At 30.0% G+C, this 24,952-nt stretch overlaps 1 protein-coding gene across 3 annotated transcripts in view; it reads right to left on the bottom strand.

Annotated features, from left to right (window-relative positions):
- The window catches only part of LOC130672778 (protein wingless), a 58,728-nt gene that overhangs the window by 8,156 nt on the left and 25,620 nt on the right, over positions 1-24,952 (bottom strand). For all 3 annotated transcript variants that reach the window (XM_057477503.1, XM_057477501.1, XM_057477502.1), the window contains exon 3: positions 11,598-11,872. In XM_057477503.1, the coding sequence (XP_057333486.1) occupies positions 11,598-11,872 (275 nt within the window). The remainder of the gene's footprint in view (positions 1-11,597; positions 11,873-24,952) is intronic.

The following is a 24,952-nucleotide window of genomic DNA, read 5'->3' as shown; positions in this document are numbered from 1 at the left end:
GTGATAGAGACAGCTGTCCCAAAAAATTGACCTTGAGGCTTGAAAAGATCTTGAGCAAGCCGTGCTTAACTACTTTCAACATGCTCTAGTACCAATCTTCCACTAGAATTGAGTTATAATCCGGCACAAGTTTCTTGTGTAAGGCTTGCACTAGACTTGCTATTGAAATCTGGCTGCAAGTATCTGCAGCGAGACACATAGGTAGGAAAAGACACTAACGTGTCTATCGAGCTTGAAATCCGGCTTGCTCAAGCCTTGAACAAGGTTGTTATATGGGATTTGCATTTATTTAGTGTTTTACTTTAAAAATAACACAAAATTTACGTTAAAAACTCAATTGATAATAGCAGAAAAATTGCTATAAAAATTAAAGTGAAATCGCCAATTTATAAATATCAATTTAACTTAGAACTTTTATTATTAACATATTAAACTTATAAGTTGGTCGGTATACCATTTACTATGAAAGATAGAATGTTTATTATACTGATGAAGAAGATTTAGTTATGATTTCGAACTATTTTGTGTAATATAAAAACTTTTTTTTCGTTAAATTAAAATCAATCGCTGCTTTAACCATCGCAATCGGTTGATTTGTTTTCAAGATATTGTCGAAGACAAAAATAGTAAAAAACAGATTTTCGTGAATATCTTCGAAACAACTGAACCAATCATTTCCAAAATTTGATCAGTTCTAGATAAAACGTTCCAATTGTCACATTAAACATCAAAATCGGTTTATGAGTTTAAAAGATAACAACGACAAAAAGTTTGAAAAATTACATTCCATGTTATTTTTTACGGATGAATCATGTATAATGTCCTAAAATGTGTTCAAAATCATACCTTCTCTTCACCTTTATTGTCTCTCTCGATCACCACAGAATGTAATGCAACTCGTTCTCTAGTTTAAATAGTATTATCAACAAAAAAATTGTAAAAAGACTGTTTGTAACGATTATTTGATATGTTACGCTCTGACCTGAGGTCAAAACTCATTCATATCCTTATTTTGATCTCATACATTGATTTCTGTCCGATACATTTATTTTATGAAACACAATTGTGAGTAAGAATCTAAAAAACGCTTGTTTATTAATTATTTTTGATTCTTAAAATTTTAGACTTTAATATATATATGTAGAACTAAGACTAAGCTACACGCAGAAAACTTTATAGTATTTTTTACATAAAAAATTTATAAAAAAATTGCTATGTCATAGTAACATGAGGACAGTATGGAATTATTGTACAAATTACCGATAACGTAGAAATTTTTAAAATACTTCCGACAGAATTTACAAGATGCATTGTAATTCTGACAAAGCAACAGATTAAATTTCATCCAAGAAATTTAAATTTTTTAATTTATTGCTTTGTCAAAATTACAATGTACCTTGTAAATTCTGTTCGATGTATTTTAAAAATTTCTACGTTATCGGTAATTTGTACAATAATTTCATACTGTCCTCATGTTACTATGACATAGTAATTTTTCTATAAATTTTTTAAGTTAAAAAATACCGTAAAATTCTTCGCGTGTAAAACAATAGTTCTTTTAATTAATACTAAAAGTTTGAATAAATTCAATATTTATATTAAAAACAATGTTGCCTTCATTTATAAGTCATAAAATTTTCTCGAAGTAAGAATATTTTATTTTAAATTATATATGTTTATTATTTAAATAACGATTAAAAAGATGTTCTCTTTATTTTTCGTAATAATTTTAAACTTAAATAATGCAGTTTTTTAAAAAAGTGATTCAATTTTTTGTGTATTTTTCTTCATCATTCTAAAAAATGTCACTCTTTTAAGCTTTTATAAAATTAATTAAATTAGAAAAAAACTGATATAATTTAACTTGAATGTTCCTAAAGTAGCAGTATTTCCCGATAAAAAATAATTTCGTATAATTATATATAATCATGCATGAACGAATATAGTCATCCACAAAATCTTGGAATCTGGTCATATATGATTATATGTAACCTTTATCAGCCGGGTCTTTTCAAATTGAATTGTACATACACAGAGAAAAAAATATAGTAAATTTTAATAAAAACTATGAGAATAATTACTAAATTTGGATAGTAATCTTGAAATGCTTATGGTTTATATGAAAAATTTATAAACAGATAAGCATATTTTACAAGTCGTTTAGTAATTTCTCATATACTGGTTATGGAAAATCTCCTACATTGCATATTAATTTTTAGTTATATATAGTAAATTTTACTGTCCCGTTTAGTAAATTTTACTATATTAGAATGGAAAAAAATAAAATAAAATTTTTACCAGCTTTTAACTTATTATTATTATTACTATCTTTTTGATTATTATTGTTTATGTTATTTGTATTGGTGTTGGTGTCGATTTTTGTTTTTTAAAAAATCACTTGTTTCAACCGAGATTCGAACCCTGATCTCCCGCGCGCAAGTCCTTTCCTATGTCTGACGGCCCGATGTCTCCTTTGAACAAAAGTTTCAGAACTTGTAATACGTATTTGTATATGCTATCCCCGCCAACTTTCAATTTTATCTATGCATAGTAGAATTTACTATACAGATAGTAAAAAAATATAATCGTCTTAGCAAAAAATACATTCTGCATAGTAATTTTTAATATCTTATTATGTAATTATTAATAGCTAGTAAATTTTACTAAACGTTTAGTAATAATTACAATACAGAATGTATTTTTTCATATCTGTTAGTAAATTTTACTATAATATTGTAATTTTTACTATACTTTTTTCTCCATGTAGACATACCTGAGTAAAAATAGAATTTAATGTTTAAAAAATTAAATTTTCATCTTCTGCCGCAACACCGCTGCACGCTGTTTATTTTAATCCAAACCGTCGCTGCAATACCACCACAACACAACTGCACGCTATCAAAATTTTACTAAAATCTCTGCCACAACACCGGCGCAACACAGCGGCCTCGGGTGAAAATATTTATTATTATTATTATTCCATTTGATTAAATAGAATAGAAATAATTGTATTTATTAAATACTTATTTAATTGTCCAGGAAAAGAGAATGATATATAGCCATATATTAAAATTTCCAATATATACATAGCAATGTACTGAAATTTCAAAAAAATTCAAAAAAGAAGGACTTACTCAATGTCTGAACTTTTTATTTTTTTTTTTTTTGTTCAATCATTTTTGTGATGCGGGAGTTTTCAGATTTGGGGTCAATTTAATTTCTAACCAAGTAGAAATTTTTAATTTAGAGAAAAAACGCTAGAATTATCAACGGACCGCACACGCTTTGGTGAGATTCGAACCCGGGACCGTACGAACGAAAGACCGACGCTTTAACGACTAGGCTACACTACCGACAGTGACTACAAAGTTTACTTGTACTATATAAGATTGAAAGAATACATTATTTTTGAAACCAGTGATGGTATGCGATTTAGAAAATTATTTCAAAAATAATAAAATATATACGATTCGTTTGTCAAATGTTGCGGCTGTGGTGCGGCGGTGTTGCGGCAATCATAATTTTATTTCATCATAAACTTGTTGCAGCGGTGTTGTGGCGGTGTTACAGATATTAGAATTTTATTATTTTGTTGCAAATTTATTGCTGCGGCAGTGTTGCGGGCATTGAGATCCTGTGCGGCGCTGCTGCAGTGGTGATGCGGCTATTTTATGTTTTCACTCGGGCACTTTTGAACCCGACCCTATTATATTTGGCTGAAAATTTTTTCTCTTTTTCTACCCCATCAAAAACGTTTCTCATAATTTTTTCACCCAACCAATAAAAAGTTATAAATTTTTTTAAAAAATGGCTTTTTTTATTTTAAATATCTAAAACTTTTTCAAAATTCGACCGATTAGGACGTTTTTTTGTTTCACAATTTTTGTTTTTGAATGTACTTTTCCAAAAAAAATTATTGCAATCTATCTTCATTGTTTTTTTTTAGATTTTTGGAAAAAATCGAAAATTATTCGGCGTATACCATTTTTGATTGCACTTCAATTCTTACAGTTATTTTGATGTCCAAATTCAGCTATATATAGATTTACAGCAAGTTGGAACTTCCGTTTGACGTCAATTTGCAGTTCAGAATGGCTATCAAGGAGAAAAAATAAAGATTTCTTTTCCACCGACGTAGAATATTAATTTTTAACTTCGAGTGGTTACTGAGTTGTATAGGTACAAGGAGTTGAGTAATTTTTTTAAACGAAAAAAATTATTTCTTGAAAAACCAAGAAAAAAATCTGTCTATCGGTTGACCCTGCGGGCCAGCCCTAAAACTTCCCGATGTTTTCGATCTCCTTGAGTTCGAAAACTTTGTCGTGAATACATTTTTGAGCTCTTCGAGCTCGAAAATACTTTTGTATGCCGTGCTGTTCGAAAAAAATAGTTTTTACCATTTTTTCTCCAACGATATCTCTCAAACGAATAAACCGATTGAGACGGTTGAGGTGGCAATCGACGCATTTTATCAAGTTCTAAAGCTGATCGAATTTTAAATTCGATTTATCGAGTCGTTCTTTAGATATTTAAAAAAAAATAAAAAAAAAAAATTTTTTTAATTCTTTCGACAACGCTTTCTCTTGAACGAATGAACCGATTTTGATAGTTGAGGTGGCATTCGACGCGGCTTCTAAAGCTCTAGAGCCCAGTCCATTTTGGAATCAATCCATCGAGCACATTAAAAGTTATCAAAAAAAAACATTTTTAAAAAACTTTTATTTTTGGAATATCTCTGAACCAGCCCTACCGATCAAGCTTAATTTTTCACAGCTTCAAGATATTGACAATCTGCGTCGAATGACACCTTAAAGTTCAAAATCGGTTTATCCGTTCAAAAGATACAGGTATTTACATACTTACGTACGTACGTACACACATACATGCATACACTCGGACATCATCTTGAAATTAGTCAGAATAGCTTCCTAGGACCTCAAAACGTCGACATCTGATGAAAATTCGATTTTCGTAAATCGGACCGAAACCAATAACTTCCCTAATTTTTGAAAATTTACAATTTTCTTAGCGGGAAGTTAAAAATACTTGAGCTGAGAGTCAAACTACTTTAAGTCAAGAAAAAAAATCTAGGCAACTGTTGGCCCTGCGGGCCAGTCCCAAAACTTCCCGCTGTTTTCGAGCTTAGGGACCTCGAAAACATCATTATGAATACTTTTTCAAGCTCATCGAGCTCAAAAATGCTTTTGAATCCGGTATTTTTTGATAGGCTTTTTAAGCTCGAATAAGTTACGTTTTAGGTTAAAGTTTGATAATATAAGAATCTACACTGAAAAAAATAATCGCTAGCTGCTAAAGAAAATAATCGCTAGCAGCTAGCGATTATTTCGTTAGCAGTTAGCGATTTTTTCGCTAGCAGGTAGCGATTAAAAATCGCTTGCTGAAAGCAATTTTTTTGCTAGCCGCCAGCGTTTTTTTCGTTAGCAGGCAGCGATTAAAAATCGCTAGCCGGAGCGATTTTTTCGCTAGCTGCTAACAATTTTTTCGCTAGTAGCTAGCACGGTGTACTTTTGAGTCGGTGTGAGTGTTTAATATATATATTCATTTTAATAATCAAAACAGTAATGGAGTAATTTTCAACTAATATACAGATCTCATGATCGGACGATGTATGAGGTAAGAGCTGATAACACCGAACGGTGTGAAAAATATAAGCACTTACACCGACTTAAAAATCATCGCTAGCTGCTAGCGATCATTTTCTTTAGTAGCTAGCGATTAAAAATCGTAGGTTTTTTTTTCAGTGTAAAGTAATTAATGAACAAACGTTTTGAAAATTTTTATTTACAATTATGTATAATGACGTAAATGTATTCAGGATGAAATCAATATTAGTGATCAAAATAAAGCTTTAAATGAGTTTTAACTCAGATCAAAGCGTAAATATATAAAATTTCCGAAAAAAATAATAAAAATAGTGTTTTTTCATTTTTTTGTTAAGAATATTATTTAAACAAAAGAACGAGTTACATTACATTATGTGGTGATTACAAAAGACCATACAGACGAAGAGTTACTATGATTTTGAACACATTTTAGTATATTATGTGATGATTCATCCAGCAAAAATAATATATGATGTTAATTCTTAAACTTTTCGACGCCGATATATTTTGAACTAATCAACCGATTTTGACGTTCAATGTGACAATCGACGCGTTTTATTGAGTTCTAGAGCTGATGAGATTCTACAATCGATCGGTTCAGCCATTTCTGAGAAATTTAGAAAAAACCTTTTTTTAGCATTTCTTTCTCCCGCGATATCTCTCGAACAAATTAACCGATTGAGACGATTGAGGCAGCAATCGATGTATTTTTTTGAGTTCTAGAGCTGATAAGATTTTGGAGTCAATCGATCAAGTCATTTCTAAGAAATTTCCAAAAAACTAAAAAAAATGAATTTGTTTTTTCGTTTTTCTTCTATATCTTAGAGTCTAATTAATCAATCGATCTGAAATTTTCAGGAAAGTTGATGGCCAACAACACGGAAAAAAATAAAGTATATAAATTGAGAATGACAAGTAATATAATGATAAAGTGATCAGTAAATACCATCATTCTAAATAGTAATTTTTTCATTTATGATTAAAACGTGAATAGTAACAGGATAAGTATGAAAATTTATTGTCTATGTAAGAAAAATTACTATTTGAACTTTAAAAATCGTAACTGATACTTAGAAAATAGACGACACGTATTATAAAATTTACTATTTGAATGTTAAAATTCCCCATATTGACAACCGGGTTCCGGGTTATAATTTCGAATAGTAATGTTTAAAGTTTATTTTTTTCTGTAAAGCTTTTCCGATTGCCGCAAGAACCGTCCTGATCGGTTCTTGCAGCAATCGCACACACACACACACACACACACACACACACACACACACACACACACACACACACACACACACACACACACACACACACACACATACATACACTCGGACATCATTCTGAAAATAGTCAGAATAGCTTCCTAGGACCTCAAAACGTCGACATCTAATGAAAACTCGACTTTCGAAAATCGGGGTGAAAACAATAACTTCCCAATTTTTCGAAAATCGTCAATTTTCTTAGCGGGAAGTTAAAAAGGTTTCATTTGGTCCATTTTTGGACAGATGCTGACAATTCAACAAAAATTCTTTTAACAATAAAACAATGAGTGTAGAAGGAATTTTTTTGAATTGCAAACATCTGTCCCAAAATGGACCAAACAAAAACTTTATTTTTTCATTTTCTTCGTTTTTGAATGTAGTTTTCAGAAAAAAATACAAAAAATTTTTCAGAAGGTCCTTCTATTTTTTAACTCGATTTTTCGAACAAAATTCAAATTATTTCGATGATTTCCATTTAAATTTATTGTTTTTTTTTTTTTTTTCGAAATTTAAAAGCTCTCTGAGCACTCTCAAAAATTTTAAGCATGGTGTTATGAGAAATAAGGCTATTTGTAAAAGTTTTTTGGTTTCAATTGGAAAAAAAAAATATAAATCGAAAAAACATCACTCTGAAAAACTTTAAGGATTTGCAGAAAATGTCAAAGTTTTATATAAAAAAAAAAAACATCAAAAATCAACAATGGTAAACATCGAAAAATTTTTGATTTTTTCCAAAAATCTACAAAAAAACAACGAAGTTAGGTTGCAATAATTTTTTTGTATTTTTTTTTCAAAAAGTAAATTTAAAAACAAAAATTTTGAAAAAAAAAAGTCCCAATCAGTCGAATTTTGAAAAAGTTATCGCTACATAGAAAAAAAGGATATCTTGGCGCAAGAAATTTTTTCTTGCCGTAAGAATATATTTTGCAATTTTGAATGAAAACGAAAATTTTCTTGGTTCAAGAACAAAATTTTCTTAAATTTAGTCATCTTGGCATAATTTTTTTCTTTTATTCAGCCGATATAATATATGTTTCTTGAAGCAAGAAATATTTTCTTAAAGTGAAAAAAATCAATATTTTGCCCCGATATATCAACTGTCCGAAAAGTAAAATATTCTCGCTTTAAGAATAATTTATTTTGAATTGAGATGATTTGTGATTCGAGTCAAGAATCGGAAGTACTAGACTCAATGGTAAAAAATATCTTGGTTTAAGTATTTTGTTGTGTTGCGGCAAGTAAGCGTAGACGTTTAAGCCAACAGCAACTGCGCTCACGGCTCAACGCAAAAATTCTCTTGGGAAAGCTAACTGTACTATACTAAAGTGGCGGTAGTGTAAACTCTACATTGTACAGTGTGCTTACTGGATATGGGTAAAGTAAACGAACATTCAGGGAATGATCGGATATCATCACTGGTAAAGCTCTCGCGTGATGGCGAATCGGTCTGGGTTTGATTCCTATCATGAGCAAACCAATTTATTTTTCTCAAGTTGTTCATAAATCATTAATTGAGGAAGTTTATTTCTTATTCCCTCTACTGCCGAATTGTAATATTCTGAATATACACATATAATTTCCTGCTTCACAACTTGTAATATTTATACTAGGTTAAATTCACTCAAAAATATAGGACAATATATATTTTTAAGTGGAGTCATTTATTTTCTTGAATCGAGACCACGTTTTATTTAAGTCAAAAAAAAAATCATCAATTCAAAATATTATTTCTTCAATAAAGAAAGTAAATATATCCTTTTAAGAAGATATTTGTATTAAATGGAGGTAATTTTATGTCTTTGGTTGAAAAAATATTTGCATGATTCAAGAAAAGTTATTTTATTAAATTAAGAATGTAATTTATTTAATCAAAATTAAAATTTTCTCATTCCAATAGACCATTATCTTGAGTCGATAATGTAGTTTTCTCAAACTGAGGGTAAATGTTCTTCTGCCGCGCAAAAAAAGTTCTTGGTCTGAGATGTTGATATATATTGTGACAATTTACTATACTCACCAACCAAGACAGAAAAGTATCTTGTTTTGATAGTTTTCTGTTACTTGATTAGAATAAATTAATTTTATTTAAAATAAATATTCTTGAATTAAGATTATTTAACTTGAATTAAAATTTAATGATTCGTGACACAATGTTTTTATAATATTAGTCAAAGAAAATGTACTCGGATTAAAAAAACCCAATTACTCAGCCCAAGAATGGAAAAATGAAGGCAAAAATTATCTTGAGCCAAGTCAATCTTTTTTTCTGTGTATTTAAAATAAAAAAAGCCATTTTTTTCAAAAATTTATAACTTTTTTTTGGTTGGGTGAAAAAATTTGAAAAAATTATGAGAAATGTTTTTGATCGGGTAGAAAAAGAGAAAAAACTTTAAGCCCAATCTAAAGGGGTCGGGTTCGAAAGTGGTTGATTTGGCATGGAATGCCCCATATATATATAAATATATAGCTGTTTTTTTTTTTGTATTATTGCTAATTAGTAAGCCTGAATTTTTTCAATTCAATTTTTTTTTTATTTACATATATTTTTTGTTTGTTATTAATCGAGATATTTTGAGTAAGTTCTTTTATAATTATAAAAAAAATACTAATATAATAAAAAAAAAAAAAAAAAAAACATAACAAATTTTAATGAAAGAATATTGCATATATTTTAAATTTATTCGTGCTTCCCGCCATTTTTTTATTATTTCATTATCTCATAATAAATGAGCATTATGAGTCGTGCACTTTTGGATTTTCCAAATTTTTTGAATTGTAATTTTTATTTTATTCTTTTTACGATTTAAACATTGTAATTTTTGAAATAATTTTTAATCCAAAAAGTCTTTGTTACAATTACGATGTTAAATAGTAAAAAATGTAGCCTACATTATAAATTTTAAAATAAGACATTTGAAAATTGATGCTAATGAAAGTATAGTCCACGGTTACGATGTTAACATCGTAAATTTTAGTGGAATTTTCCTTCCGTGAATGTTCGTGTTAACTTTTATTTTTTTAAAATTACTTGTTTTGACCGAGATTCGAACCCTGATCTCCCTCTCGTGAGTCCTTTCCTTAGACTGTCGGTCTGTTGTTTTCTTTGAATAAAGGTCTCTGAACTTTTAATACATATTCGTATACACTATCCCTACTAACTTTTAATTTTATCGATCTGCTTTGGAAAAATTACAAAACGGCTAAGTAATTTTTAGTTGCTGTATAATTCTTAATACTACGCTATTCATCTGGTTTACAGAAATTACTAAACTGACCGTAATTTTTATATACTGTAGGGTTATTAATGTATATTTTTAGTTAATTTTTAGATTTTAACAGAGTGAAAATCGTTAAATTCTATAATTAAATGTATTACTAATAAACGTTTAGTGTTAATTCAATGTTTTTTTTATAAAATTTGCTATTCAATTAATAAAGAACACGAACGAATTATTAATGAAAGTAATAATATAGCAATTTTTAGATAAACATATAGTATTAACTACTATTTTGTGATTTTTACTATAAATTGAGTAATAAATACTAAAAGTAATGCACTTATTGATTCCCTAATGGAAATTTTTCGGCATTTTCTCTGAAAAACTCAGTTCTCAAGTTCTAAAGATTTTTTCAAAGTTCTAAAGACTTCTTTAGTGTTTCTCAGAGAAAAGTCTGAAAAATTTCCAACAGAGTTTCCATCAGTATTTGTTACTAAAATATATTAAATATTAATATATTTTCGAGACTCGTTTTTTTTTATGAAAAATTAAATTATCTTAAGCAAAAAAAAAAAAAATACTTGAGATAAAAATGAAACTATTTCAATCGAAGGAAAAAAATACTTAAGATAAGTCTCAATCTATTTTTGAACAAAAACAAAAGATTTTCAAGCTGAAAAATTATGCTCTTAAATTGAAAGTTATTCATTCAAAGGACAAATTAGTTTTTAAATCCAAATATTTTTGTATTTTTAATCAAATACAAAACGTGAGCTTGAATCATGAAAAAAGTTCAAAAGAACGTAAATTCCTTACTTCAAGTAATCTTTTTTTTCTGTGTGGGTCAGCGCAGTGAATAGCAGCAAGAATCGAAAGGATCGAGGTTTGAGCCCAGCAGTTACCGGAATTTTTTCATCAATAAAAAACATACTTAATGTGTCTCTGTAATGTTCTCATTCATTAGATTAATATATAAGATCGAGTTCAAATGTTTTTTTTTTTTCGCGATTTAATATTTTGATATTAAAATAGTTACTGTCGGTTGAATTCCATAAAATTTTATGCATTTAAAAAAATTGATGTTCATGATTATATGACATTTTTTTAATTCTTACCAGGCCATTTTTGGTATAAAATTCTATAAAATTTTATGAAATTTTATTAAATTCTATAAAAATATTCTTTCATGGGTAAGAATTTGATTTAAGAAAAATAATTTATTTTGATTCAACTGAGTTTATATTTATGTATATATAAATTTTTTTCCAATCTCTTATATGTGTTTGGATTGATTCTACTATTTTTTTCAAAATTTCCTTAATAAGTGTCTTACGAATTCTTAAAACTACGGTATTATAAGTCAGTCTTGTAAATTTAATTTTTAAAATTTAAGGTCTCTCGTGACAATAATAAGATATATAAAAATCATTTTGTTTTGGATTCAGTGAATTACAAGAAAATTTAGAGAAAGTTTGTATGCTTACAGCTCTTCCGGCTTCATTATTGTGCAAATTCATTTTTTCTCTTAAATTTCGTCCTCTTTCACCAGTATCTACAAATTCTCGAGAAAACTTGAATCCATATCCAATATTATCGGAGCAACCACCCCATTCCCAGTCACGCGCTTGAGGTGGAGCTCTCGACTGATGAGTGTAGTCACACGAGCACGATTGTATACTACCTTCGCTGCATGCTCTTGCAATACTATGAGTAACAGCAGCACTCGTTATAGCATAAATGAATGCAGTTTCTCGACATCCTGTAAGCAACAATAAAAGAAAGTTAATCAATCAGATTAATTAGCAAGGTAGTAAAACTGATTACAGTTATAATTAATAACTGATGCAGTTTGACAAATGCATAATAAATTGTAAGGAACTCTGATGTACTAAAAACTAAAACACATATTCAGTTTTATAAAAAATATCAAATACAGTTTTTGCTCGACAAACTAATAAAGATTCGTTGATTACATTACTGGCGGCAACATTTTACGACTAACGGCAAGTAGCCAAATTTTTCTAAATATTCAACCAAAAAACTATTGTCCTTCAGCATTTTGATACATTACTTTAATTTTATTACTGTGATGATGGTTCAAACATCTTGAAAAAAATTTCTATAACTTGATATAGAGAAAAAGTGTACATAAAAAATAAAAGTTTATAACAGTATTTACAAGTTCTTTATTTTTTACGAAGGTTGTATATGCTCAAATGATGATGGACAAAATTTTTACAAGGGTATTTCTTTAGTCGCGTGGGAGGTGACGCCGACACAGAAACGTCTCAATTCACTATAACTACCTGAGTGGCAACTCTGTCTCTATCTTTCTTTCTTTCCGTATTCCATTTTCTCTTTCTTACTAATGGCTGAGAGAGAGAGAAATGACCTTAACCCTCACCTTGCTGACCCAGGCAACAGTCTCTCAGCCTTATCTGCATAAGGAGCAGGTGCCTACCGGCGTCTTTGTGCTTCACCGAGCGGTAAAGATATCACGAAAGTCCCTCGGCTTCTATTTCTCTCAAGGATTCTTAAAGACAGGCCGAAACAGGTTTCGTATTTCGACCGGCCCACCCATTCGTTCTTATTCGCGCGTTCCTCACACGTGCCCGTTCTATGTCTTCTACAATTTTTGTCATTGTTTACAAATATTACCTATCATCATTTACTCATGAATCATAATTTATTTTAAATAATACCAATAAAAAAACAAAATGAAAATAATAAAATTAAATATAAAATATAAATAGTTTTTTTTTTAAATTCCTCTATGATGTGGAATAAACTAGAGTTAATACTAAATTTCAAATGTAAGTATTTTTGAATCATAAAATAGTATAGCTGAAAATGTATGATAGCTTATGACCAAGTAACATAACTTGAAAATTCACGGTGATCATCCGTATCTAATTCTTCTATATGTAGTAAAAGTTTGAATTCGTCACGAATCTCATCTCAAGGTATGGCCTTGAAGGTCTTCATTCGCACTCGGTTTCATTCGGTAGTCTAACCGTGGTTACCTATCTCTTTTCATTGTAGTTTGCTCAGTTAGACAAGCGTATCAAAGAAAAAATTAAACTTAGTTTACGAATAGATCTGAAACTAACAACTGTATAGAAATGTGACTAGCAAAGGAAATGTATGAGAAAGCAACTTTAATGGGTGTTCATGCACAAAAAAAAATGTATTAGTTTAAGATATTTGATCGATCCATTCAAATAAATAAAATTAATCAATATTTTGAGAACAAAGTAAATGGTTGAAACTAATTATTTTTATTTTTATTTTTTTTTTCATCAATTACAATATAGTAAAACGTTATTTCATTCTTATAATATTTCATGGCATTTTTTTATGCTCCACCAATAAGATTTATTTAAAACTGTTTGTCTCTTTTTAACAAAAGTAAATCTTTCGTTTATTCAAAAAGTGAATGATGAAAATATAAAGTATGTTAACAAGTACCATTACAATAGAGTATGATTTAATATCATCTCTTTATAATTCATCTTATTATTTAGGATCCCGAGTCGAAATATCAGACGTAAGTTAAACGTTCTTAACATTTTAAACGTAAATTGAACTTTTTCAACGTTTTAAACGTAAATTGGACGTTTTTAACGGTTTGAAAGTAAATTGAACGATTTTTTTGTATTTTGGTTCGTAAAAAATTGGTAATTTCATGAGTTATGATTTTAGTTTAATGATAACATTAATTAATTTATTTCAATATTTGTAATCACAATTTTCATAACCTTGATATCATAATATATGAAAAGATATAATAGTGTTAAAGATAGAAGTATGGAACAAAAAAAAATTTTTTTTTTTCAAAATACGAATTTTTTATTTAAGAGCCAGAAAAGCGGACGACAAAATTTTAAAGAATTGACGTGATTATAATCCAAGAGTACAAAATCGATGAAAAAAATTTTTTTGAATGCTTATGTTTTCTTATTGTAAGTCTAAATAGGTTTTAGTTACGTTTTCGATTTATGATACTCCAATCTACGTTTTGAATAAGTTGAAAGCTGTCAGATTGAGTTTTTAATGTCCGAAACGTTCAATTTACGTTGAAAACGTTAAAAACGTTCAATTTACGTTTAAAACGTTAAGAACGTTCAACTTACGTCTAATATTTCGACTCGGGATTTCTTGATTTTTATGGTTTAAAAAATTTACAAAAAAACGTCAGTCGAAATCTCTCGAAATAAAAAAATATTTCTCATTCGAACACCAAAATTTGAATTTAACAGAATCATTTAATCAAAAAGTAGCAACAACTGCTTCAACTCACGTTAGAAAAAATTATTCATAAATCCAATTAAATGTGTTTACTTAATGAACAATTTCTTTAACATTTGTTGATTTAAATGTATTTCCTATAATTCGAGTAAATTTTATGAAATGCACTAAGAAAAAAAATATATATATCTTGTGTGGAAGCAGTATTTTTTAAAGTAGTATACACGGAGAAAAATTTTGGATCAAAACCTACTAACTTTTATTATGCTGTCGACCAAACTTGAAACAGGAAGGAAAGCATCCAAAAAATTATTATGCTCTTTATGACAAATTATTATGCTGTAGCATGATAAAAATTGGTAGGTTTTGAGTCAACATTTTTCACCGTGTATCAATAGAAATTATTGCAGTTTTAACTATATATTTTACTTAAAGAATAATTGTATCAACAGGATGAATTCGAAATTTATTTACACAATTAAAAAAAAAAAAAACGAAAAAGTATATTTTTCACTACTAAATCCTAATTTCTTCGATTAAGAAAAACATTTTTAATAAAATTATTAAATTTTTACAATCAACATATATTGAAATGAAAATTTTAAGTAGTATAATGCCTTGTAAGAAGAAAACTCAATGATTTAAGAGATTATTTTCTATCTTTCTGTGCAGATACAACTATTTGCTCGAGTTTAATAAATTATTGTATGTAACTCATGCCTGAAAAGTACACCGCCAACTAGCTAAAGTCAGTCTTATAAGGTTTTATATTAAAATACAATCCTTTCTGATTGGTCAAAAGTGTGATTGAATGTATATTAAATCACTACTTTTTATATTAAATCATGAAATTTTAGTAAAATGGGCGGAGTATATCCCTACTGAATGATTCAAGCCACTAATGAATCTATTACCGCCCTCTTTTATGACGTCACTATGAATTTAGCTAGCTTATTAACATGACCAATATCTCTAGACTGCATACACGCATTTAATTAATCAGCACACGCTTGTGTAGATCAATGTAACGTCAGGTGAATTTTATAACCTTACATATCTCTATTAAATGATACGACATAACACCAAAGTTGACGTTTTATTTATTGAGTTAAATTTTGTTAAGTGAATAGTATTAAACAAATTATCCAATTCCATAAAATATAAATCTTTTTTAATAATAATAAAGTTAATTATTTGTATAACTTCGACTGCATGACGCTGGCTTTAGACATTTATTAGCGTTTTTCTTTGTGCATTCATTACATAAACTATTGTATCCATCTAGTGATTTTAAGTATTACTCGCTGTGCTCGTGACGCTAAGCCCACACAGAGAAAAAATATTGGAAAATTTGCTATGGTAACTGTATAATTTTTACTACTCTCTTACAGTAACAACAGTAAGTTTGGCAACGTGGTCACAAAAACTGAATCGACGATTTAACTCGCATAATGAGCACTGAGCCGTTTTTTCACATTCTTGTAATACATAAATATACTTTATTTATATTTAAAATATATATTTATCAATTATAATCCTATTTAACAAAAATATAGATTTAAAAAAGAGAATTGGTTACGTATAAAGTCACAAATACCCATACAGTAATTTTTATTGCAATTTTAGTCAAAAACGCGGCGTCACGCTCATAGCGCGAGTAACGAAAGGTTAAGAAATACAAACTCTTGAAACAAGTGAAAATTTTTTGATTTAAGCGTAAAAATATGTTGACGTGAGAAAAAAAATTTTGATTCAAGATAAAAATTTAAAGATAATTGTTTACTTGGTGCAAGTAAATTTTTATTTTCCGAATCGATCAAAAAAATTTCTTGAATCAAGAATATTTTCCATGATTCAAGTTTTTGATTCAACTGTTTTTTCTGTGTTGAAACTACATTTTTAAAATTTACTGCAGTTATAATTCGAAGAGAAATCATTCGATCGATTCGATTCCAGTTGCAGCTTTTTTTATAAATGTTTCTTCGTACCATGAACCTTCAGTTTTCCAATCATATCAAATATGTAATTTTAGTGGACCGAAAATCATCAAATTTTCGCACGAAATTTTTTTTTAAAACTGTGCCATTTTGTTAAATTTCCTTTTTTTTTTTGTTTTAATTAAGTTTTTGATTTTTTTTTTGTCAGGGCCTCATCAAGGTATCCTTATTCAAAAAAAAGTTATCCAATCCCTTTAAATATTCCATTTACAGGCTAAAAATTAAACAAAGTACAAAAGAATATTATATAAAAATAACGTCAATCATTGCAGCACGAATTTTTTACTTCGTTATTAGTTATTCTTTGACATCATAATGAATATAATATTTACACTTACAAGATCACATATGTATCTCAGCGCAGTGGATAGCATCAAGGACTTTGAATCGGAAGGATGCAGGTTCGAGCCCAGCAGTCATCAGGATTTTTTCATCAATAAAAAACATGTTTACTCCTTCTAATTAATGCTCTTAATACAATAGATAACATTCCGGATCGAATTAAAAATTTCTTATTTTTTTTTTTTTGCAATTTAATAATTTTTTAAGAATAATTACTAATAACCCGAGTCAAAATTAAAACAGTAGTTTGAGCCTCCAAAGCCTTAGTTCTTTTGATGTTGCACTTGCCGCTGAATGTAATATGTTAGTTAAGTCCTCGATGTCCTAAAAGTAACGTATGAAGGAGTAAAACACCTTTTTAAAATGGTATTTTAATCTTCCATGGCCTACTATTTATTTTAAAATGCTATTCAAGTCCTCGATGTCCTAAACGAAGCGCATGGAGGACTTAATCACCTTTTTAAAATGGTATTTTAACCCTCCATGGCCTACCATACTTTTAATCTATAACTTCAAATGAGCTCAATTCTTTAGCATGATATTATTGTTCTACATAAAGATATTTCCAACTGATTGTGAGCGTCCGAGTAGCAGTGCGGCAGTGGTTGTGCTTCATATTCGTAAGGTCGTTGTTTCAAATCCCGGCGGCAGCAGATTATTTTTCAGCAGTTTTTTTCAAAATCTTCGGCAGTTTCCGTTTGCCAGTACTTCGTTTGTATTTATTGTTGACATAAAATAATTAATTGATCAGATACTAATAAGTCAAAAGCTCTAATTATTCAATTCGAATGTCGAATGACATAGTACTATTCTATTCGAACGCCTACTCATATAAGCTTAGCTATTATTATTAATATTTTGAATTTTGTTATTTTTTAACTTACAACAAAACATTTATTGCTAAAAAATTATTTTTGGAATTTTTAAATTTCAAATTTTTTTCGATCATGGCAGCCATTTCTAATTAGTGGCCCCCTTTTCCTTTTGTTTCTTTACCAATTGTACGCGATCCGATGAGAGTCTTACTCGATCTATAAATTTAGGCTCTGGAGGCTTATTTTACCTTTTTAAAAAAAAGATTTGAACCTAAACTTGGTAAAAGCGGACAAAGTTACCACGTTTAGGTTCAAATTACTTTTTTAATGCATGGATCTTCATATTCTAAAATGATGATTTGAACCTCCTTACCCTCATGTAGGATTTGGAGGCTCAAATCACCTTTTTAATTTTGACTCGGGAAGGCAACCCTGATAAGGATTTGATGAGGAAATCTTGGTAAGGATCTGAGAAGGTAATTCTGATAAGGATTCGATGAGGATATCCTGGTAAGGGCCTGATAAGGCAATCCTGATAAGGACCTCATGGGTCTCAAACATTACATCCATATCAGTTCCTCGTCAGGATATCCTGATCTGGACCTTATTTGAAATAAGGTTAACCTGATAAGGACTTTGTCAGGTTCTTATGAAAAATTTTAGTAGGGTTATTCTTCAAAACTATCTAGATATCGACCACAACAATGTGTCGATAAAAGTCCATTTCAATTGATTGATAATTTTAAGAATTATAATTATGACATGTTTGTTATTTATCAAAAATGTAATAGGTAATTTTCAACCCAATGACAATTGAACGAAATATTGTGACAAAAATTACAACTGAGAATCAAAGCGGCTGAGGCAGCCGCTCGGCACGCGCGTGGCTCGGGCGATCACCGAAGTTAAGTAGCATTGAGCGTGGCCACTACTTGGCTGGGTGACCGTTTAGCCACGCGTTGGGTTCGAACGAAGGTCTCTGACCGTTAGGCGCGGGATGAAGATCCAGTGATCGGTAAAATGGGAATTTTATCGATCACTGGAGCTTCACCCAAACCGAAACTGTACTGGCTAGGTTTTCTTTGTGGTTTCCCTACGCCACTACACCTCCATTGCACAAGGGAGGTTGTAGGGCATCACGGTAATGATGCAGTACAGTATAAGCACAAGTCGGGCCATAGCCGCACAATGAAGGCAGAAAGAGAAGTAAAGCAGTTGCGATATAAAGGCAAAAAGTGTAAAAGGCCGTTACTACGGCTATATACTAGAAAACAATTAAAATTAAAAAAATTACAACTGAGAATCAAAGTTCATTTTATCTGGGAAGCACATTCTAGATAACGTTGTTTTCAGATTTAAAAAAATGGTAAAGAAAACTAAAATCCAAATTATTTTATTAATATCTTTTTTATTTTTATATTGATATTCATCAAAATAGTTGATCATGATATTCATCAAAAACGAGTGTATAAAATTCCATCGTGATCTTAAAAAATAAGAGGTGCGATTGTGATTACAAGAGCCGTTATTTCACACTTACGTAAATACAAACCCGTATGAATAGATATATGTACACATTCGATTGACTCATTTCCGCTGGTTTTTTTACACTCTCCAAGCAAAATATCGTTGTAAATATTGAAAAAGAATACCCTCGAAATTTCAGCCCTTAATTTCAATTTGAAATATTTTCTGATTATTTTCTAAGTTTTGCCGTTTAAGAACATAGAATATCTGACGATTGGTCTTGATTATTCAATGCTCAACAGCATCGCAAGTTACCGGATCACTGTTTGCATTAATTTCTTGAAAATGACAAGAAAAAAATGTTAATCAAACTAAATAAATAATTACAAATCATCCTTGCTTTAATTTTTGATAAAGAAAATTAATTCATTATAATTACTTCAATGTCATCAAGGACATTCTACGACAAGCCCCCCCCCCCACTTTTTTCGTGATGTTTGAAAATTTATAACTTGGATCCAAGCTCGATACCAAAGTTAAAATTTTCAGGGCTTTTTAGGGATATAACAAATCAATTTTCCTGAAAATTTGAAACAAATCGAAGTTCCGAGAAAAAAATAATAGCTATCTGAAAATAGCGATTTTCGAAAAATTGATCGGCTTTGGGTGGTCGTATATAAACAAAATCGGAGCAATGAAGGGAAATTATAGTAGACATCAACAGAAGACACCTACACAAAAAATATCAGCTGTTATTTATCCTTCTACTCTGAAAACTATAGATATGAGAGGATTTTAAAAAAAGGGAAAATTTTGCTAAATCAGTGGTTCAGTTGGAAGCTTCCAACTAAGCCGGATATTAGTTCAGAGCAAAAATCTATTTTTTCTTAAAAGTAGAGTGTACACAGAGAAAAATGCCGCCGGAAAAGTCTCTATAAGTAATATAGAAGCTGAGATACAAATTTTTAAAATTATTGAAAAAATTGACTTTTTTGAAATTTCAAAAAATTCTCCAGTGGCCGAATTCTTCTTTCTTTGACCCAAAACTTCCCGCTGTTTTCGAGCTCAATGGGTGTTATTATATTTTCGACTTCGAGCTCAAAAATACTCTTGCCTGCGATTGTTTGTTATGAGCTTCTCAAGTTATAACAAGTTACGTTTTATGTTACAGTTTGAAAACTTATTCCGTCAGAAATCAATGTAAGTGATCAAAATAGAGATTGAAATAACTTTTGATTCAGATCACAGCGTTAATATATAAAATATCTGGAAAAAATATTAAAAACGGTGTTTTTTCAATATTTTTGTGGATTATATGATTTGAACCGAATAACAAGTTACATTACATATGTAATGATCCAAAGAGACCATAAACACACAGAGTTAGCATGATTTAGAATACATTTTAGCAAATTATATGATGATTTGTCAGGGAAAGATAACACAAAATGTTATTCTTTAAGCTTTACAACGCCAATATCTTTTGGACTTATCAACCGATTTTGACGTTCAATGTGACAATCGACGTGTTATGTTTAGTTCTAAAGCTGATTCGGTTTTGAAGTCGATCAGCTCAATCGTTTCGAAGTTACCTAGAAAAAACCGTTTCTTAGCAATTCTTACTCCCACGATATCTCTCGAACGAATTATGCGATTGAGACAGCTCTTGTAGCATTCGACGCGTTTTATCAAGTTTTAGAGCTGACTAGATTTTGAATTTGATCGATCGAGCCATTTTTTAGAAATTTGAAAAAACTAAAAAAATAAAATTTTATACTAAACCGACTGATGTAAAATTTACAGGAAAATTGATGGCTAGCAAGCTCTTTCGATTGCTCCCAAAACCATTCAAATCGAGAAATTAGTCAAAAATTTATAAAGAGTTTACATACATACATACATACATACATACACACACACACACACACACACACACACACACACACCCTTGGACATCATTCTGAAAATATTCAGAATAACTTCCTAGGACCTCGAAACGCCGACATCTGATGAAAACTCGATTTTCGCAAATCGGGGTGAAAACAATAACCCCGAATTTATCGAAAATCTTTGATTTTCTTTAGCGGTAAGTTAAAAATCTTCGTTCCAAACGAAGCACCCTAATATATACATATATAATATTTATATGACTTTTTGAACTGAAATTGTAAGAAATTCACTGGGTGCTATATCTTTAATCCTTCTGATTAGCTCAACAAGTTTTTATTAGAAAATTTTTTAAGCAAAGTGCAGATACAACCGAGTTGACTTTCATTTGTCTTGTCAACATCAACTGGTTTTATACGAAGAACGTCATGATCATCATTGACTTTTTACAGAATAATGAACAATTTTAGTAAACTTAGCCTTATCGTAATGTGTGCAAATAAACGTACATATAAGTTGTCCAAAGTAAACGATTCATGAAATGTGTATATTGCCATTAAATACTCAGAACAAGATAGCGCCAACATGACTTAAAAAATGATTACCAAACATTTAAGTATAGATTTTTTTGTAATGATTCACTAAACATTTAAAGTAAAAGTGTTCAAATATTTTTGTAACTCGTTATTTTCTCAACTTTGAAGTCCGGAGTATTGATTTATTTTAAAACACGTTATAAATGTATAACGAACGTTTCTCTTGACTTTGCGTTGAAAAACGTAGAAATTTTAAAAAATAGTGAAACTGTTGTTTCTGATTTGATTTTCGAGAATTGACTTTTGACAGAATGTCAACGTTTCAAGGTCTTAGGAAGCCATTCTGAATATTTTCAGTGATGTCGTTTTCAGAAAGATATCGTTGGAAAAAATCAAAAAATTGCAAAAAACATTATTTTCAATTATTTCTAAAACCACTCAACCAATCAGTTTTAAAATTCAATCAGATTGAAAACTTAATAATAACACGCTTTGATTGTCGCAAGAACCATTTCAATCGTTTAGTTGGTTCAAGAAATATAGTTGGAGGAAGAAATTGTAAAAAACGGTTTTTGTAAAATATCAGCGAAAACATGAAACCAATCCAATAAGAAATCTAAGTGGCTCTATAACTCAATGAAACGCGTCGATTTCCGCATCGAATATTGAACTTAGTTGATTTATTCGAGAAGTATCGTTGGAGAAAGAAATGGTAATAAACGTTTTCTTTGGAAGATCTTCAAAGGGAATAAATCGATCGGCTTTTAATTCTAATCTGCTCTTGAACTAAATAAAAAGCAAAGATTGCTGTGGGAACCATCTTTATTGGTCAATTTGTTCAAGAGAATCGTCGGTGAAAGAAATGTCATTAATTATTTGTCCTTAAATATCTTCAAGAAGACTGAAAAACGATCAATTTCAAAATTATTTCAGGACTAGAACATGATAAAACACGTCAATTGCTGTATTAAACAGCGGAATCGGTTGATTTGTAAGAGATATCACGATGCCAAAAGATTACAAAAATAACAATGACTCATCTGCCCCAGAGATCTCATAATGTTGTGTTCTAAACATTTTGAAAAGTATACCGGATTTTTATTTTCACGATCTCTTTTGATAACTGCATAATTTATTGTTCTGGTTTCGTTCTCCTAAAAGATATCGCCAGCAAAAACCGACAAAAATTACTGTTCTTTGAAGATTTTTCGGATATTTCATATCATAGAGTTATGATTAAATTAAAAACTCCTTTTATTCTATATTGATTGTATTTACATTTATTCTTGTTGGAATATATATGTGATGCCTTAAGAATAATCGTACACAAAAATTTAAAACTAAACGTTTTGTATGTGTTTTAATTTTTAAAATTTTCATAGTCCAAGGCAAGACATACCTTTTTTCGAGCTCAAAGAACTCGGAAATGTATTTATAATAATGTCTTTGAGTTCAAAGAGTTTATAAACAGCGGAAAATTTGGAGACCAGCCCACAGGTTTGACTGTTTTTCAGAATTCTAAATTTTTTAACTTTCCGCTAAGAAAATTGAAGATTTTCAGAAATTCGGGAAGTTATTGGTTTCGGTCCGATTTCCGAAAATTGAATTTTCATCCGATGTCGACGTTTTGAGGTCCTAGGAAGCTATTCTGACTAATTTCAAGATGATGTCTGAGTGTATGTATGCATGTATATACGTCAATATCTTGAAGCTGTGAAAAATTGAGCTTGATCGGTAGGGCTCGTTCAGAGATATTCCAAAAATAAAATTTTTTCAAAAATGTTTTTTTTGGATAACTTTTACTGTGCTCGATGGATTGATTCCAAAATCGACTCGACTTTAGAGCTTTATAAGCCTCGTCGAATGCCACCTCAACCACCAAAGTCGGTTCATTCGTTCAAGAGAAACCGTTGTCGAAAGAAATTAAAATAAAAATTTTTTTCAGTTTTTTTGAAATATCTCAGAAACGACCAGATAAATCCATTCCAAAATCTGATCGGCTTTAGAACTCGATAAAATACGTCGATTGCCACCTCAATCGTCTCAATCGGTCAATTCGTTCGCGAGATATCATGGGAGAAAGAAGTTCTAAAAAACGGTTTTTTTTCGAAAAAAACGGCATACAAAAGTATTTCCAAGCTCGAAGAGCTCGAAAATGTATTCACGATCATTTTTTCGAGCTCTAGGAGCACGAAAACAGCGGGAAGTTTTGGTGTTGGCCCGCAGGGTCAACTGATAGACCGATTTTTAACTTCCCGCTAAGAACATTGTAAATTTTCAAAAATTCAGGAAGTTATTGTTTTCACCCCGATTTTCGAAAATCGAGTTTTCATCAGATGTCGACGTTTTGAGGTCCTAGGAATGTGTGTGTGTGTGTGTGTGTGTGTGTGTGTGTGTGTGTGTGTGTGTGTGTGTGTGTGTGTGTGTGTAAACTCTTTGTAACTTTTTAACTGATGAACCGATTTGGATGTTTAAGGTGGCAATCGAAAGAGCTCGTTGGCCGTCAACTTTCCTGGAAATTTCAGATCATTTCATCAAGTAGACTCGAAAATATTGGCGAATTACGAAAAAAAAAAAATTTTTTTTTTTAGTTTTTTAGTGATTTCTCAAAAACGACTTGAACGATCGACTTCAAAATCTAATCAGCTCTAGAACTGAATAAAACGCGTCGATCGCCGCCGTAACCATTTCAATCGGTTAATTTGTTCGAGAGATATCGTTGGAGAAAGAAATGGTTAAAAACGGTTTTTTCCAAATATCTTCGAAACGGCTGACTCGATCGATTCCAAATTTGTATCAGCTGTAGAATTCAAGAAAAAAATCCGATTGCTACCTCAAACGTCAAAATCGATTTATTAGTTCAAAAGATATTGGCGCTGAAAAGTTAAAAAAATAACATAATATGTTATTTTTTCCGGATAAATCAAAATATACTGTACTAAAATGTGTCTGAAATCGTGTCAACTCTTACTCTTTGCAGTCTCTTTCGATCATCATATAATATCACCTAAATTGTTTTATAGTTTAAATCATATTATCAATAAAAAATTGAAAAAAACACAGTTTTTAATATTTTTCTCGGATATTTCATACATTATTGCTCTGACCTAAGTCAAAACTCATTCAAATCTTGACTTTGATCACTGACATTGATATCTGCTTCAATACATTTATTTCATAAAACATAATCGGGAATAAAATTTAAAAACCGCTTTTTCATTAATGATTTTCGATACTTAACTTTTCAAACTCTAGCATAAAAGGTAACTTGTTAGAGCTTAAAAAGCTTACTTAACCCATTCTTTTAGGATAAGTCATAATGTATGTATGAAATATTCCTGGTCATGTCAGATTTCCGTATTCCACAGTTTCTTTCGATTTCAAAAATAAATGATCGAAGAAAGTTGCAAAGCCTTAAAACGTATACAACAATCTTTCAGATCTTCGTTTTCTAAGCTAATTTTTTGGAACGTAGCAAAGAACAGTCTTGATATACTTATTAATGATTTTAATATATTGCTTTTTCACTTCATCTATTTTACATATG

The sequence above is a fragment of the Microplitis mediator genome, chromosome 8 (genome assembly GCF_029852145.1).
Source record: "Microplitis mediator isolate UGA2020A chromosome 8, iyMicMedi2.1, whole genome shotgun sequence".
Lineage (NCBI taxonomy): Eukaryota > Metazoa > Arthropoda > Insecta > Hymenoptera > Braconidae > Microplitis > Microplitis mediator.
Note: the sequence above shows the minus strand (reverse complement) of the source record. Positions and strands in the feature narration are given on the sequence as shown.